The sequence below is a fragment of the Eufriesea mexicana genome, unplaced genomic scaffold (genome assembly GCF_001483705.2).
Source record: "Eufriesea mexicana isolate 0111107269 unplaced genomic scaffold, ASM148370v2 scaffold5173, whole genome shotgun sequence".
In the NCBI taxonomy this organism is placed as follows: Eukaryota; Metazoa; Arthropoda; class Insecta; order Hymenoptera; family Apidae; genus Eufriesea; species Eufriesea mexicana.
Genome location: NW_016913128.1, coordinates 404034 through 422822, shown reverse-complemented (window position 1 = coordinate 422822; position 18789 = coordinate 404034). Strand labels below are relative to the sequence as shown.

At 43.6% G+C, this 18789-nt stretch overlaps 1 protein-coding gene across 4 annotated transcripts in view; it reads left to right on the top strand.

The window, feature by feature from the left end:
* The window catches only part of LOC108551863 (mucin-17), a 110520-nt gene extending 92567 nt beyond the window's left edge, over nucleotides 1–17953 (top strand). For all 4 annotated transcript variants that reach the window (XM_017906199.1, XM_017906201.1, XM_017906202.1 and 1 more), the window contains exons 3-4: nucleotides 10581–10733; nucleotides 15756–17953. In XM_017906199.1, the coding sequence (XP_017761688.1) occupies nucleotides 10581–10733; nucleotides 15756–16763 (1161 nt within the window). In that variant the 3' untranslated portion in view covers nucleotides 16764–17953. The remainder of the gene's footprint in view (nucleotides 1–10580; nucleotides 10734–15755) is intronic.
* The last annotated feature ends 836 nt before the right edge of the window (nucleotides 17954–18789 follow it).

Sequence of the window (18789 nt, the reverse complement as noted above, 5' to 3'; positions counted from 1 at the left end):
ATATATGTAATTCATGCTTCATTTCGACGTGGAATCCAATTAGAGGGAAAGGAAAGTCAGTTGAAGCAGTGTTATCAGTGTATTCGTTAACACTGGGACTATCGAAGAAATCAAAATGGCTGCCCCCACAATTTTTATTTTTTCAAATTACCGCAAGTACTTTTATGTGCATATATATCTATTCGTTTTCGCTTTATCATCTTCAATCAATAACTAATATTATTTATGCATTTTGCATTTAAATATGGCGCTATAACTATTGTGCGATAATATACTATCTAATGTATTATACTATACTATAAGCACTATGCTATATATATTAGATGTTAGTATATTTATTAGAAACTTAAGGGCGATGATCTTTGGCCTACTAGCTATATTATTCTGGGATTAACAACCATAAATTCATTTTAATAAATTTTATACTATACTACAGTTTAATACTATACTATACTATACTATAACTCCTATACTATACTATACTATAACTACTATACTATACTATACTATAACTACTATACTATAATATACTATCTAATGGACTATACTATACTATAACTACTATACTATATATATTAGAGGTTAGTATATTTATTAGAAACTTAAGGGCGATGATCTTTGGCCTACTAGCTATATTATTCTGTGATTAACAACCATAAATTCATTTTAATAAATTTTATACTATGCTACATTTTAATACCATACTATAACTACTATACTATATATATCAGAGGTTAGTACATCTATTAAAAACTCAAGGGCGATGATCTTTGGCCTACTAGCTATATTATTCCGCGATTAAGAACCATAAATTCATTTTAATAAGTTTTCGCACTCTCTCTCTCTGGCGCTTGGTATACCAGAGTTCGTTACCCCTCAGGAACCCCATAGAGAAGTGTTCCTCGAGCGTTTCTATCTGAAAATCTACGAAGCTGTTCTCGGACTCGTAAACTGTAACGTCACGTTTTAAGCATTCGGTCGACCATGCTGTTCATTGATTTTCAATTTTCATTTCTTCACGGGTTGCACGTCGGCTGAAGTTGACAGCGATCGGCACTCGCCATCACGAAATTGCCCCGCATGTAAATAGAGTGGATATCAAAGCAACGGATTATAGGTAAAATATCCACGGATGGATCCAGACTGGTACGAGTCGGATGAAGCAAAACACCGGATACAGCTTAGACTGCAACGTGTTTTCGCAATCTTTTAACACGCAGGCCAACTTCCAGCCCCGTGTTTTCCGGTATCCAGTCACTCTCTGCAAAACATTGGCTAAGTGTGCAGCAGTCGCGAGGTATTTTCACTGCCGAACTTAATTTCAAAATATTTACCTTCGCACGAAGTGACGAACCACCCACCACTACCAGCGATATTTTAGAATTTCCCAGAGAAAAAACCGCGGCTTTTCCTACATTTTTCCCTAAAAGACATTTATATCAGCTTAACGCCTCGCACTCGACGAATTTTTCGTCACGGAAAAATAGCCATTCGAGGATTTTCCGCTGCAAAGTCCACGTAAAGATGTTTTTCAAACGGTAAATAATTTACAATTGTTTGAAATTCTTTGAAATTCTTTGAAATTATTTTACTTCCATATTCCACGCATCGCTGCGTTATTTTAAATTCGATGTATTAATTAATTAATAATTAATAAATGATCTTTGGAATTCTATTAAATGGCGACTAACAATTAGACTCCCCTTCGATTAAAAATTCTTAATATTTAATAAAATATTGGATACAGTTTCAAAATATTTTTCTCAAAGCGTTACTTTCGTAGCCTTCTTCTAAACTCTCTACTTGACTCTAATTTTGCAAAATAAATATATACTTGAAATAAAAATGTGGCACAATGTGGGATTGAACCTCGACCAATATTTTGTAAATTTCTGTCTTTATATATTCTTTAAATTTATAATTTAAATGCAGTTTTATACACGAATCTTGACAGAGTAGGTTGTTAGAGGACAGACGAAAGAATTCTTTGTCATCGAATGAAGATACACAGAAGGGATGAAAGTGGAGGAAGTGGTGGAAAAGGAAGACTAATCGGGGATTCGTAGTGAAAAATGTGCAATCAAAATCTTGCACCTGGAGGGTACACGGTGTTATTTTAAACGGCTAAGAAAATATAGGAAAGTAGAGTAGTAAGATAGGGTATTTTATATGGCCGGGGTATAATTATTAAAGACTCCTTGCCAGGAGCAATATTAAAACAGCGAATGCCTATCTTTAATGCACGTGGACGTAAAAAAATCACAAGGCAAGCGGGGTTAATTAACCCTTTCGCTACCATGGACGACTATGGCCGCTCTCTTTGAAGCGATCTCCGTATACTACAAGCGATTATGGTCGCTCGCCGCGAAGAGAACTCCATATACCACGGCTGACTATGGCTGCCTGACGCATAGAATTCACATTGTTTGAGAGAGTTTGTGGAAAATGCGGTAAATGGAGCGATTCACTGCACCGATGCGGCCTTTGCGACATATGCCTATGTGTGCGTCCTCGTTTCGAGTGCTGCAATATGCGATATTCAAGGAATTATTATTAAACAACGCTTGCTGTTAAAATATTCAATCGAATCTTGATACTCCGTGTCTCAAGATGTCCGATGTAAATTCAGCTCAAACGTATTCTATATGCAGATCTAACCTAATTCCAAATCCTGTCATAAATGAAAAGAGCAAACAAAATTGGTACAAGTCTGAGCCAAACTTAGTTCAAACTGAATCTTATTCTAATCTAGCTTTAGTTAAAACCTGGATCAATTTTAGTCAGGACTTAATTAGAGTTTAATTGAAATCTGATTATGAGTTGAAATTAACCTAGCTCTTAACTAGCACAAGCCCAAGTGTTCCAAAGTTAGCTCAGGTCTGATGTAAACTTAATATGAACCTGGTCTGGGCCTGACTCAAACTTAGTCCAAACTTAGAATTCAAAGTTCGGTTTAAATATGAATTAAACCTAACCTAAATTTAATTCCAATTTGGTAATAAGTTTAAATTAACCTGGCTCTTAACTAGTCCAAGTCCAAGTGGTCCAAAGTTAGGTTAGGTCTGATACAAGCCTAATCTAAACTTGGCCTGGGCCTGGCTCATACTTAGTTCAAACTTAGAATTTCTCAAAGTCCAGTTTAAATATGAAGCAAACATAACCTAAATTTAATTCCAATTTGGTAATAAGTTCAAATTAACCTAGCTCATAACTAGCCCAAGTCTAAGTGGTTCAAAGTTAGTTCAGGCTTGATACAAAGCTAATATGAGTCTGGCCTGGGCCTGACTCAAACTTAGTCCAATCTTAGAATTACTCAAAGTTCGGTTTAAATATGAATTAAACTTAAATTTAATTCCAATTTGATAATAAGTTCAGATTAACCTAGCTCATAACTAGCCCAAGCCCAAGTGGTCCAAAGTTAACTCAAGATATTCATACAAACCTAATATGAACCTGATCTGAGTCTGGCTCAAATTTAGCCCAATCTTAGAATCACTTAACGTCCGGTTTAGATCTGAATTAAACCTAACCTAAATTTAATTCCAATTTGGTCCTATCTTGGCGCAGATCTTATCCAAATCTTGAGAGACCTGAAACCAAACAGAATCCAAACCTAACCACATCTCAGAGTCTCAAGCCTAATGACACTATGCGTAAATTAATATAATCGTTGAAAAATTACTTCAGAATCCAAACCTAACCACATCTCAGAGTCTCAAGCCTAATGACACTATGCGTAAATTAATATCATCGTTGAAAAATTAGTCACACGTAGAATGAAGATAATTTAGTTCTGAAAATTACATTTTATCAGCAAATCAGTTCCATCACGTGTTGCTTAGCCAAAATTAATTAGTTTCTGCACAAAATAAGGATTATATGGACTAGGATCCTTTGGATCGCGTCGGATTAAGCTGCACAAACGTAAAAATTCTCGTTCCCTTAGCTGTCATGGCTACGTGGACGCGCTATCGCGCCGATATCTAGGCAAGATAGGAGGCAGCCGTAAAACTTGCAGCCCTTTCGCGCGTTTAGTACCGGCTTTCACGACGTTTCGCGGGACACTTGGCTTTCTCGTTCAAACCTCCCTCAGTCGGCGCAGTAATATTCTTTCACGCGAATTCCCTTCGTTATCCCGGCCTGCCTCTTAAACCGACGAATTGGGCCTGGAATACCCTGGTCAATCGCCTCCTTCCGTTCCTTTCTATCTTTTCCTTCCGCTTTCGTGCCTGGAAAGACACCAGGGGGGCCCAGGTTTCGTGAGAACTCGATGACGAAGAGTCATATAGGGTACAAGGAAGACAATTAGTATCGTTTCGATCACGCACTCTTTGAAATGACCATTTCCTAACAGTCATCGAGTAAAAACAACTTGAAAATAAACCACTTTCATGGAATTTCTATTTTACGTTATTTTAATACAGAATTTTAATTGGGAATTTAATACAGAATATTCTCTATTTTGACAGAGAAATTTGATAAAAACCTAGAAAATATTCAAAGAAATTTTAGATAATATAAAATCGAAGCGAAATCCAAAAGAAATTTATGTAAAATTGAAAAGAAACTAAAATTCGATAGACATATAAATGAAATCGAGGAGATGCTTAAAAGAAGCTGTCTTTTATTTATTTTCTTTTATATATCTGTCGAATTTTAATTTCTATGGAATTCTTTATAAATTCAATTTGGATTTCTGCCGGATTTTGTAATAAATTTCATTCGGATTTCGTTTGGAGAGACTTTACGCTCGATAAAAATGCAAAACTCGGAGGAAACGGTGGCCCGTGTGACAGCGGCCATAAGGGTGGTGCAACATGGCGCCGACTGCAGTGGACGATGCCTGAACGAGCGTGTGACCGCGGCATTACCTGCGAGAAGGCTCGGACAGCACTGTTCCTCGCGTCCCGTTCGTCGACGGAACGACCCGTGGCTCGTGGAAGAATTCTCGCGTGTCATTCCCTCGGTGGATCGCTTCCAACGGGTATCGACCCTTATTTGGAGCAGCGCGCAGGAAATGGCCCGAGATCCTTGGCCCATGAGCCGAGATCTCGAGTTACAGGCGCTTAACCCTGCTACGATCCGCGACTCGTTTCCCAAGCTTAAAAATTCTCCGCTCCTCGGGAAATTATCCGGAGCTTGTTGTCAGTTCGAGTGAATTTTCCCGTCCCAACTTTACGTCGAATCAATTTTTATAGCACGAGTCGATCGGGTTTATCATCCCGGTTCATTCGAACGAACGAACGGTTTTGAAGGGGACGACGGGAAAAGTCGGATCGGATGAAATTTTATTCTCGTTACCAACGTCTATGATAAGATTAGACTCTTCTCGAATTATCCAGCTGTTACTTCGGGTTATTTCACGAGTCATGAACGCGATGGCTCTAGGCAGCACGGGGACGACTATTCACGGGTTCTTCGAGTTTGTTGCATACGAGATATTGCTACTGCAATTAGTTTAGTGTCGTTCCTCGAGCTCGATTGCGATAATCTGTTTCGAAATGAACGTCCATTTTTATCGATCCTGCTATTCGTCTATTGGATTCTAGAGTATCGAACGAGGACAGTAATTCCGGTGTTAGAATTATTTCGACTTTCCTGAATGTTTAATTTAGAAATAATAGACGTTCAGTCAGTGAATCGTAAAGTAGCAATTCGCAGATCTGGAGACTTAACCCAAATTTCTCATAGTATAATCTCATTGTGTAGATCAAGAAGAATAGGAAGATTGGTACTAAAATTGTTTTAATATTTTTTAAAATCAGTCTCAGTTATCGTAAACACTGTTCTCAGAGATCGACTCAGGACAACATCAGTTCTTGATTCATCTCAATCCCAAGATCTCCAAATTTTCTATTGCATTTTCATAAAACGCTCGTTTTATTAGTCCAATTGTATATATAGATCAGAAACATCATTTTTGCCAGAGTTACTTCAAATTTCCTAAAGGTAATCTCAATAAGAGCAAGTTTTTCTAAAAATTGGAAGCTTTTTGACGCCGAATTGGTATCAACGAACACCAATAACGTCCAATCATCATGTTCTATATGAACACTGTCTGCCACTAGACTCCACCACTGATCAGTAACACCAATTTCCAAATTATTGTACCTTTTCATACCATCTAACCTTTTAGATCTGTCAATAAGACTTAGTGTAACTTCCTATCAAAAATTATTTCACATTCCTAGCAATTAGACTCAACAACGACTACGTAACTCAAAAATTGGAAGCTTACTGACGCCTATCTTACTTACCTAACTCCCATTAAGACTTAGTGTAACTTCCTATCAAAAATTATTTCACATTCCTAGCAATTAGACTCAACAACGATTACGTAACTCAAAAATTGGAAGCTTACTGACACCTAACTCCCAACAGTGATCAGAAGTAACATCAAACTTTAGATTCCCAGATCTCCAGGCTACTCCTCACACTATTGACACCTGTAATTTATTCTCTCCAAGCGATTACCATACCCTGGAACATTTTCTTAAATGAGACACAACCACGGGCCCTGATGCCTAATTATCACAAATTTTCACCAGAAATATCAAACCTTAGATTCTTAGATCTCTAGGCTACTCGTCACACTATTGACACCTGTCATCTAGTCTCTCCAAACGATTACCACAACCTGGAACATTTCCTTGGACTCAGACACGAACCCAACCACAGGTCCTGATCCCTAACTTTTGCCAATTTTCATCAGCAATATCAAACCTTAGATTTTCAGACTTTCAGGCTACTCGTTACACTATTGACACCTATCATCCATTCTCTCCAAACGATTACCACACCCTGGAACATTTCCTTGGACTCAGACACGAACCCAACCACAGGTCCTGATCCCTAACTTTTGCCAATTTTCATCAGCAATATCAAACCTTAGATTTTCAGACTTCCAGGCTACTCGTTACACTATTCACACCTGTCATCCATTCTCTCTAAACCATTACCACACCCTGGAACATTTCCTTAAATGAAACATGGACACAACCACGAGTCCTGATGTCTAACTCTCACCCAATTTTCACCAGAATTATCAAACCTTAGATTCCTAGATCTCCAGGCTACTCGTTCGTCTATTGATACCTGTCATCCATTCTCTCTAAACCATTACCACAGCCTGGAACATTTCCTTGAATGAAATACGGACTCAACCACGAGTCCTGATGCCTAACTCTCACCAATTTTCACCAGAATTATCAAACCTTAGATTCCTAGATCTCCAGGTTCCCTCTACCACACTATTGACACCTGTCATCTATTCTCTCCAAACGATTACCACACCCTGGGACATCTCCTTGGGCCGCGGATCCAATCGCGCCAAGAAGTCGGCCCAAGGCCCAGCGTCGGTACTCGCGGAGAAAACAAAGCAGGGACCGTTCGCGTTCCGCCTTGTATTAAACATTAAAACGAGCTCTTAGAATCGGCTGGTTCAAAGTGGCATACATATGCATCAGCATCGACACGTTTCCAGACACATCTCGGCCCGTGGAGGCACGCGGCCAGGCCGTGGGCTCTCGTTATATGCCAATACGCACTGCGTGACACGGCCATCCACAGGCGACAGACTGCCGAGCCCTGGCGCTCTCACTCGCGCGCCCCCTATCTTGCCTTCCTCTCTGTCCGCCGCCCGGCCGTATTCAGCCATGAAACTCACCCTCTCGCGCGTTTACATAAGCGGACGGCAAGACACATACACCCTCTCAAGTAGGTTAATCTCCGCCCGTTTCGATCGAACCCACGGCTATCTCGATAGGGGGTGGACGCTGTCTGACCCCGTCGTTGCGCTGGATCATCGACGATTATTGGGGTTCCCGGGATCGAGATCGCGGCCTCTCCGGCGCTGTTACGCCGTGAAATTTCTGGTTCGCGAGCAATTTAGGCACCCGGATGCTAGGGTTTTCGAGGGTAGGAGGGGGATCAAGGGTGAATTAATTAGATATTAAGTCGCGCGAGGCACGATGGGTTGCGGTTCGGGTGCTCCTCTCCAGCTTTTCGGGGAAGCTTCTTTTCAGGAATTGAGAAAGGCTTGCTGATCCGATATTTTTGAGAATTTTCTTCCAATTTCGTGCTTTCGTATTTCTAACGAGGGTTTCTAGTTTCGTGTTACAAAATTAGTGTAGAATTTTGTTAGGATTTTGCGAGATTCGTGGGTTTCTATTTGACAAAGGTTACTGAGATTTTGATAGTTTTTGGTTTCATATGGAGGAGTCTGTGGTAGCTTCTTTTGAGGTATTGAGAAGCAATTGGTGATACCGTTATTTTTGAGAATTTTCTCCGAATTTCGAGCTTTCGTATATTTAACGAGGATTTCTAATCTTGTGTTACAAAATTAGTGTGGAATTTTGTTAGGATTTTGCAAGATTCGTGTGTTTGTATTTGAGAAGGGTTACTGAGATTTTGACAGTTTTTCGTTTCATATGGAGGAGCCTTTGGTGATCTTATGGGAATTTTATGGGAATTTCATGTTTTTCTATTTGATGAGAGTTACGCAGGTTTTGAGATGTTTTTGGATATATTTTATTTAAGTGAGCAAGTGTCTTTTGTTTATCCTTCCAGGTTGGGTTGTCTTTCACCTAATTTGGGGCAAACATAATCGTTTCAAATTCTGCGCAGTAGTAGAGTGTACGTACAGACAGGCTCAAGAATTTTGATATAGTCAAACTTGGAATATATAATTGTTACTGTGGAACTTTTTCCAAGTGTCAAGACATTTCCATTTTTGGGTTGCATGAACAATGTACATTGTAGAATACAAATATACAAATGCTTTAAAATATGGACGTGAGTCACAAAGACGGTTTCGTACTAGACGTGAACACAAATTTCCTGTCGAGAAAATTATGACAATTTCTTTGTCATATGCTACTTGCTATAGTACACTACCTTCGCACCTCTGACTTTCAAACTAACAGCAGCTATCATAATCATTTTTCGAGACCATTTGTACCACCATCAAATCGTAAGACATTCGCAAAAATGAGCTATAAAAATACTCGTCTAAAAATTTCTAGACCCAACTTCGAATATCCACGAGATATAAATTTGCTCAATTAACGATTTACCCGATTCTATTTCGACCGGAAAATCTAAGAAGCCGAGTCGGAATCGCATCCAAAAATATTTTTTCGCGGATTTATAGGAGCCGCGACAGAAGGAGTTTCGACTGTGCTTATTTTCAGACCAGCCCACCTGGCAGCGCGAAATATTTCGGTATTATAATATCCCGATAAAATCGGACGACGGATCGAAGAGGGGTGGGGGTTGTTCCGTTTTAGCCAGTCTCGGTGCTCAGGCTGGTCGCTGAAAATTGAATGATCGTGTCGCCACGATACTTGCGAAAGCATCGATTTCCGTTGACGGCCGGGCGAAGAAGAGACGCGGGGATCGTCGCCGCGATTACGTCCAATTACGGCTGACGGAGGGGCGGTGGTACGCGGCCGAGACGCACGGGGGCGCCGCGGTCGTTCGATCGGGGCGCACCGCGTGTTATCTTAAGGCGGCGGTCACCTAGATATCGGCATTGTTATCCCGCCTGACCGCAGCCACTTAACCGAGTCGTAAGCCCCCCACGAGTTCAACTTTACCCTTCAACAGGTGTTTAGGGAAATACAATAATGTCGCGCATGCGCCCGCAACTTCTTAAGGTCGGAAAGTTCGTCCGAACAATCTGACCGCGGCCATGCCCGCGGACCGTCACGCCACCCGCGTCCCGAAGTTAATCGAGTTTCTGGGCTAGTTGGAATTTTTTACCGCGCCCGCAATACCGCGGTGCCTTTGGCATGCGGAAATGGAGAAAACGTTGGCGAACGGGTAGCCGGGTATTATGCTTCTTGCGACTTCACTTTTGCGAGGTTAACCGGCCTCTGCTTTCGGTTCTGCGCGACGATATCTTTTGGTTCGTAGGAATTCGAGACATTTTCTTTCGAAGTCGAAACGGTGTCGATTAGAGGGTTTTCGGGGTAGAATGATCGAACGGGATAGGAGAGTCTAATTGCGCGTAATTATTTGCTCTAGTTACTCTGTTTTTTCGCTGTTTTTGGGAGTTCGAAGCGAGGGTGTTGTATAGGTTAGAATTGGCAGAAGTCTGTATTATCGACGATGGATGGAGGCAGCGGGATACGTAGCTTCCTGACATACCGACGTTGGTAAGGTTTTGATGGCTGTCGGTAAAGGAATTGCAGGAATCTACCGAGCGTCTGATACGAAAGTAGGAATCTTCCTGTTACCATAGTTGCGTTTGAACGGATAGATGGCGCTGATGCGCGCATATGTGGCTGCTGAGTGTTAAATTAAACTGGAAATTGTAACCTGTGAAATAATGCAAAGTTTACGCGTTTGATTGTATTTGATGTATATGTTAAATGTTAATTATAAATAGTAATCGGTGAAAGGGGAGGTGTAATGCCAGTTTAATCGGCAAGCGAAGCAAAGTTTAATAGGATGACAACAGGACGAATTAACGCGACGCATCTTAATAAATCCCCTGCAACTGTCCGCCATTTTTTCTATCTACTTTAACTATTTAAAAGTTAGATTGAATTTTTAACTATGTCACACGTTGGTTTCAGACGTTAAACGGCGCCGAGGGTACCGTTCCACCCGGAAGAGTGTACAAGAAAGTCGCGATCGTGGAGAACTTCTTCGACATTATTCATGCTGTCCATGTTGACCTTGAGGGTCGTCCGGGGAAGCATGCCGGTCAAAAGAGAACGTACAGGACGGTAAGTTTCAAACAGGAATATCTATCCATTACTTTCCCGCAGGCTTGATGCGCTTAGAAATTGATGATACGTGCAACATCGAAGAAAATTCTAGGGAATTTTAAATTCTCCCACCATTATTATCGAAGCATCTCGAATACAGCAAAAGTATACTTCTGCGAGAGTTAGTGGAAAATGAAACTCTTTGCGCGAAATGTTCTTTATCTTGTGGGACTTGGAAATATTTCTTAGGTTAGAATCGTAATTGATTCTAGGCTTTTCTTTATTGGAATACCTAGAAATACTTTCTCTAAAGGAACGAGTCCAAATGTTTTACGTGGTAATTAAATATTAAAGGTTTGAAAATATACCTTAATTGGAAGGTACACCGAATTCTCATCAAGAAAAGTTCCGTTTGTCGATAATACATTTATACTTTAATCGCATCGATATTTTCTATTTTCCGAAAATTAAATTTCCAATAATAGGAGTGTCTCACAATTCTTCAGCAACGAAATCCACTATTCGTTGTCATAGTTTAATCATAGGTAAAGTAATATTGCAAGTGTGACTGATCTAACCTCTAACTTGATATTCTATCTTATCCGAAATTTTTAAATTCTTTCGAGAAATTACTCTCAAAATATCCAATTACCTTAGATAGAAAATAGGATATGCAAACTTTCTCAAAAGAATTCACCGATATATCCCTCAGCTATCTCAAATTCTCCACAAAAGGACAAGCACGCCTAACCTTAAAAGCTTAATTTCTTCTTCAATGCGCTGCCATTAAAAAAACAGGGAAGATTCAAAAAAATCCTGTATCTCTAATTTAAAAAATTAAAGCATCTTCACGATATTCCTCCATCACGGAGAAAAGGAAACGGAAATTAGAAATTAAAACACTCGAAATTTCAAAAATTTCTCCTTTCCTCTAATATTCCTCCAGTCTAAAAACCCTATTCTTCCCTTCAGTGCTGCTCCATCAAAGAGGAAAGAAGCAGAGAGTAAATTGAAAAAAGCAAACAAACCTAACCTCAAAGCAACCTTTCCGGGGTCCCTGGAAGGGAAACAAAGGAACGCGAGTAACCGGGAAAACCCAAACAACCCTAATTTCAAACCGCTGCTGGAGCAAGGAGCAAAAGGAAGAAGCAACGAGCGGAACCCTCGAAAGAAACAATTTTTCCTCGTTCTCCCCGTCAGCGATTTGAATTCAATCCGGCGAGCGGATCTCCCATGAGAAGATACATCGGCGCGGGTCGGCGCTGACCCCGAATCCGTTCGGGATCGTGCGAGCCGAATTCTTGCATGGCCGACCGCGACACGCGATATTTACCGTTCCCGGGGGAGAAGGCATCGAGGCATTCAAGCGTCGAACACTCGATACCACACGTCATCTCACGTGTTCCGGCGCGCGTTTGCGTAAACCTCTCTCCGGGGTATCATATCTGTTCCGCGACACCCCGTCCCGCGCTCGCGACCCGATCGGTTCGCCCTCTTTCGCCGCTCTGTCCGTTCCTCTTTCTCCCGTTCGCGAGCCCCTCCGGCCCCCCTTCCCTGCCGCGCCTCCCTATCCCATTCGAGTCGCGTCGCCGTCCTCTTTCTCTCTCTCCACCGCCGCGATCTGCTTGTGATTCAAAACCTCAGGACACTTGTTGCATTGCCTGCTTACCGGTGCACACCCACACGCGGCCGTGGCCCGCGCACACGTACACGCACACGCACGCCAGTGTACACACACACGCACACACACACGCAGGCATGCACGCGTGTGACCGTGGCGGCCAGTCGCGGCGCCGCGCGAACCTGCAACCGTTTTAACGTTTAAGTCGCTGTTACGAGGCGCGAGCCGGTGCTTCGCGGAACTGCCGCCAGGCGGCGTCGCGGAGTACCGGCTACGCGGCGCGTTCGGGAATTACTGGGTCACCGCGGAGCCTAGCCGGTGGACGGATGATCGAACGTGGCTGATGCGATTCTTTGGTGGAAAAGAGCGGGGAGAGAGGACGGGGACGCGTGTTGGAAAATTGAAATGCGAAAATTCAGCACGGTGTGTACGGGTCGTGGAAAAATGCGCACGTGTTTATCGTTGCGAAGTCGGGTAGGAAGAACGCGGAGGTTTTAATCGGTGCTTTGGAAACGATTGCTCGGATGCGATGTCAATTATTTTAGTGGCAATTGGTATTTTATTAGCAGTTTGGATAAATCATCGTCAACGATATCTGGTAATAGGAGAAGCTGTTTCAAATTGACATTGTACTGCACGGAACGACGCCGGATCGATTCCTCTAAATATCGGATTACTGTTTCGGAAGTTGCTGGACTAATACCTTTAGGTACGATTGATTTTACGAGCGACCTGTACTGTATGTTCTGTGGATGCTGTTTTAACGCTGGATGCTGCAGGGGTCACTGGTGATCCGCACTAGATTCGCCAGTGGCGCCACTATGGCGCCATTGACGGTGCTAAGATTAATAAAGGGGTCCCTTTGTCACCCCTGCAACTACGTTGATTAATAATCTCGTGTTTTTTTTTTTTTTTATTATATTAAACTATTTTCATTGTTTCCTTTTTTTCTTTTTTTATTTTTCCTTTTTGAAGGAATAGTTGCGGACGTTTGATTCATTACGTTGCGAGATATTTTTGCAAGTTTATATTTATAGCGGCGAAGAAATATAAAACGAAAATCATAAATTGTTAACTTAAAATATATGGCACGATTAACATTCAAAATCAGATCGCATGAGCGACATTTATTAATTCCCGCCGTTTCCGTTGCGGTGCAAGATCTAATCGACTCACGGCAAAGTTCCACTCGGTGTATTATTAAAGCTTAAAAACTGTGAACTCGCCGCAACGTGTAATTTGCAATTAACTACAACGATGCTTTTAAAAAACACCTGGAGAAACTACTTAACAAGGAGAACCCTGAAGAAATAAATTATTTCTCTTTCCATTTATATTTTTTCAGCCTACCTCGCGCTGTAATTAAATATCCAAATGCAGTACTCGAGAATTTAGAAAATCTCCAAACATTTACCAACCAGCAAAAATAACTTTGAGTCCGTTTATATTTTTTAAAATTACCAATCTCATTGATTAAACGCGTAAATCGGGATTAAAATTTCAACCTCGTCGAGAGATCAATTTTCCAAAATCCGTCCTGCATTATTTCAACTCTTTTGTGTGCTAGTGGTTGTCATAGAACGTGTGGTACGAGTGTGAGCAATGTTTGTGTGGAAGAATGTGCGTGTGACGAGAATGACAGAGTCGTGAAGAAACAATCACTAGCTGAATGACAGTCATTACATATAGATGTTGCGTGTGAGAGAGTCCTCGAGGGATTACATCGCAGTTAGAAGCGAATTTATTTTACGAGATTTACCTAGTTACAATTTATGTTGCGCTGTTATTGTGTTCGATAAATATTCCTAGTAGTTTATCCGTTCACTCACATTTTGTTCTCGCGACACGCCGTGGAAATGATTAACATCCCGAAGGTGTGAATGATTAACAACCCCGAAGAGCGCGAACTAGGACTGTCGGCTGCTGGTCACGGGATCCCCGCCAGTGTGTCACGTCGATCCAGAAGCCATTATCTCTGTTTCTTACCCACGGCTCTTTTCTTCGTCCCTCAGACGAGCTCGGAGTAAATCTTATCGAATTACCTCAGCGTGCCGTGCACCTTCTCCCACACACACACTCACACACACCTGTGCACGCCCATACGCGCACACGCGTGACACACGGACCTGCATCGTACGTAAACCCAGGCACACACACGTGTACCGATTCGCACACGTGTACGCGGGTCGACCATTGCCTTTCTCGGTTCGCAGCCTCCCATCCTTGATTAAGTTATGCCGCTCCTCCACCTCCTTAGAGAGAAACGTTTCCTATTAAGAGGCAGAGAACATCCCTCCGGCTAAATACCTTCTCGCAAAGACATCAAAGTTCCGTTACTGCTCATGAATTTTCCCCAGTGGGCGTTCCGCGTGAAACGACTCCACGTGACGCCGACGTTTGACAGCGGAACGAAAGGGGTCACTCACGCTGTTCACGCCATGAGTGCAGGCCCGTGCTTTCTAATCCTGCAGAGGGAAAATACCTGTATCGCGAGGAAGGATCGTTCAAGCAACGAACCACGTGTCGATTTCGTCCCAACTTCGTCGACGTTTCGAGGCGAGGATCGGTGGGGGTATTATAGGGGAGACTTCTGGATGTTTCAGCTGGTTGGTTCCGCATGTTAGGATGTTGGGCGGTGATTTGGCAAGGTTTAGGTCGAAAAGTGAAACGATTCTCTAAGGATTCGCGCCGTTTTCATCTTAAAGCTAGAACTACCAAGCCAGTCAAAACGACTGGTTCCAGAATTTTCCTTTTCGCAATCATCGAACACATACGCTTGCTTTGAGAATAAAATTGGTACCAACTTCATGTTCAGAAAGAACTGTAATCGATATGTTCATTCATATTCATCGTACCCCTGAAATGACTATAATCTGCGCACGTTAAAGTTAGATGCCCACTAAAGATCGGTAGTTGTAGTTGTCAGTGGAGATTGGACTGGGTAGTCTTGGTTTAGGGAAGAATTAATAATGATTGACATCGATGAGGGTCTTCCTAGTCTATTGACAGTCACAATTGGATGACCAAGTGTGAAGCTTGGACTCGTTGATAGTTTAATGTAAAAACTGGGTTCCACTAACTCTTGTCAGATCCAGGTCTCTGCCAGTAACTTTGAATGGTACGTATAGAGGGCACTATGTGTCAATTGTTGCATCCTCTATAGTTAGATACGAGAATAAATTCATTCTTGGATATCCTTCGTTATCGTGAACATGCTTAGACAGACATAGAGAATTGGCAAACCGTATAAAGCGTGTTAAAAGGAAAGATATTAATTCGATCCAAATTATGTGCGAAGAAAGATTGGTGAACTCGCGAAGGCCTAGAAAATTTACGATTTTGTTAAAAATGACGGAATATCGATGAATATGGACGGAAAAGAGCTCCATGCTGATGGGAATCCTCTTGTTCTGTTTCAGATCACGGAAACGTACGCGTTCCTACCCCGAGAGGCGGTAACGCGATTTCTTTTGGGCTGCACGGAATGCCAACGACGCCCGCGGACCCCGAGCCCGACGAATTTATCCAATCAATCGCAGTCCACGACGACGACGCCGCTGACGACGACGACACTGACGTCGACGACGACGCCGTTGAGCCCTGCCGGCGCCGCCCTTACCACGACGTCGACGACGTCGGTGCAAAGTAGCCCTAAGCTGCGCGAGGGAAATCATGGCGGCGAGGGCAAGCCTCTGTACAGTTACAGGCACCATAAGCATCAAAGGGGGAGCGCCGTGACGACGACGACGACGACAACCACGACGACGACGCCGACGACGGAGAAAACCGATAAAGAGAAGGAAGAGAAGTACAATCCCCTGAGTATCACGAATTTGCTGAAGAAGGAGCCCGTGACCGGCGGCTTTTTGCCGAGCGCAGACAGTCTGCCGGACTCGAGGAGGACCCCAGAGTCGGACCGGGCTAGCTCGAAAAGCTCGGCCTCGTCCAAGAGGAAAAGGATGTTGCCAGAGGGCCGAACACCGTCCCCTCAGCCCAGCCAGCCGTTGCCAAGGCCTTGGAGCCCTGGACTCGATCCCAAGAACACGCCCATCGACTACAGTCTTCCCATCACTACCTCGTACCTGAAGCATCAGCAGAGGCTACTGCAGCAGGCGGAGAAGAACAAGGCCGCCGCGATGAAGGAGACCGAGATGGAGCAGAAAGTGACCGTTTTACCAACAGAGGAGATCGACAACGTAGAGAGGGACAGATACTCGCCGGCCACGGGATTGATCGACACCAATCTCAATCTATTGGCCACCATTCAGCACCTGCACTGCCAAGTGATGCTGGCCCTGACGGAAAGGCTCAGACCGTCTATGACGATGCCGAGCCCGCTCGTTCTACCCTCCGCGACCAACATGCTGTCGAATGGACTGATGCTGGGCTCCGAGGTGTCTGTGCAGACCGGGGAGAATCACACGTGAAAGAAAAGAGACGATTCGAGAACGACGTAGGAGGATCGGGACCCTGGACTATTTCACTGACTCTGTCTCGGTCGCAAGCCTCTGTCGCGAACACGCGGTTTCGATCCACTGGCTATCCGTGCAACCAGGTTGCGAGCACGAGACGGATGTAATTCTGATCAGACGTTGATCGTACCGAGTATAGTTTTCTATTATCTTCCGTTGGGTAGCCCGAGAGTTGGCTCCTCGCGACAGGGGTGCAAGTTGAGACGAGCTGACTTTAATCTCGTCGCTATTGTACACCGAATTGGATTACTCGAGACGCTATTTCGATCTCAGACATCGCCAAACCAGCCAAGTACCAAAAATCATGAATCTTTCTTTCGCAAGATTCTGCGAGCAAGAACACAGCATCCTGTTGGAGACTTTGTTTTATTCCCGGTTTATTTAATCCAATTCGGTGCTCAGACTTCCGTGGAACCTCTAATGTATTCGGTATACCTCATCGGGAGATAATCAGACGTAGCATCCAGCGAGCCCGTAGCCCAGCGCTCACGTTCTTCCAGGAGAACGTTAACGCGGCCAATATCCGATCCGAGCTGCCATTCAAACTATCGGCTAACGCGATCATCTATTAAACCGGATAAGATCAATTACTTGGTCGGCGCCGTGGCGTCAACGTCAGTTAAAGTCGGGCCGCGGCTGGATCGGATCTCGTTCCGTCAGCTCGATATAGACGACGGAACGAGACGAATTATTCGGGAGTCTGTCAAAATATGGGTCGACTCTGTCGCGCGTCGTCGATTTATGGAGGAACGACCGGGCGTCAGGGTTCCTTCCTACCTTCGCCAGGACCTGCTCGATATTTCCAGACCCGACTGGAACGCGGATTCGCTCGCTGGAGAGACAGAGAGGTCCCGCGAAATGGACGGCGGTTTCGACAGCAGCCAGAAGGACAGCTCCTGAATATTTAACCGCGAAACAAGATCGATGACGCGGCCCGGACTCCTTCACCCGCCACGCTTTTCGACGTCGTTTCACAGACGCGTCGAGCAACTCGGGATGGACACGCGATAATTCCACGGGGGCTACCGTCCACGGACCACGCGTGACAAGATGGCGCTGATCGTTGACTCCTTCGCCGTTTGGTGTCGCGAGAAGTCACTCAGCCTTTTGCGACGTGCACACCTGTATAGTGTACGTGTCGTTCATCCGCATCCCGGGTTCTCGAACGCGTGGAGACTTGGTCGATTGATCGAACCGCGATCGCGAGAGCCAAGGACTTGGGCTTGGATCGTCCGATAGGTTAGGTCGGTCACGCGATCGCGACCGTGTAAGTGGGACAGTAGGTTAGCGTTTAAGGGACGAAACAATGTAATCTTCGTGTAATCGGGACCTCGCTTAGCGCGAACGATATTATACCAAAGGCGTTGTAAAAGGCCATCACGGGAATCCCCTGGTTCGAATGGGAGGTGGGGGCGTTCTGATTTGTTGTTGTTCGAGCTGTATCGTCGTGAACGAGGGCGGTTCCACACGGGTGTGACTCGTTCGACGCTAAACAATTTTCGTATTTTTGACCGTGTAGACTAGCCTTGTGTATGATAATTAAGGGAAACAAAAAAAAAAAAAGAAAATAAACAGATAGATAAATAAACAAGCATAGAGGGTAGTTTCTTCGTGTATCATAATTAGCTTCGCCGTTAAAGCACCCCGGGCAGAGGCGTAGAGGCGCGCGCGCGCGTCCCAAGATGGCGGCGCGCGTCTCGCGTGTTTGTACTAGGAGTTTGATAATCGTTGTGAAAGTAGAGGAACAGACGTTTTTTCCGGGAGTGTTTGTGGTAAAACGTGGAACGCTCGAGAGTGTCGGATAGCACCGAGTCTATTATTTTGTATATAATCGTTGTAACATAGCGCAGTTAGTCGTTAAGGATTAAAAAAATGGAAAAAAAAAACACACACACACACACACAGAAGCGTGCGGCTGTATTATTATGAATAATATTGCTATTATTATTAATATTATTATTAATATTATTATTATTTTTAT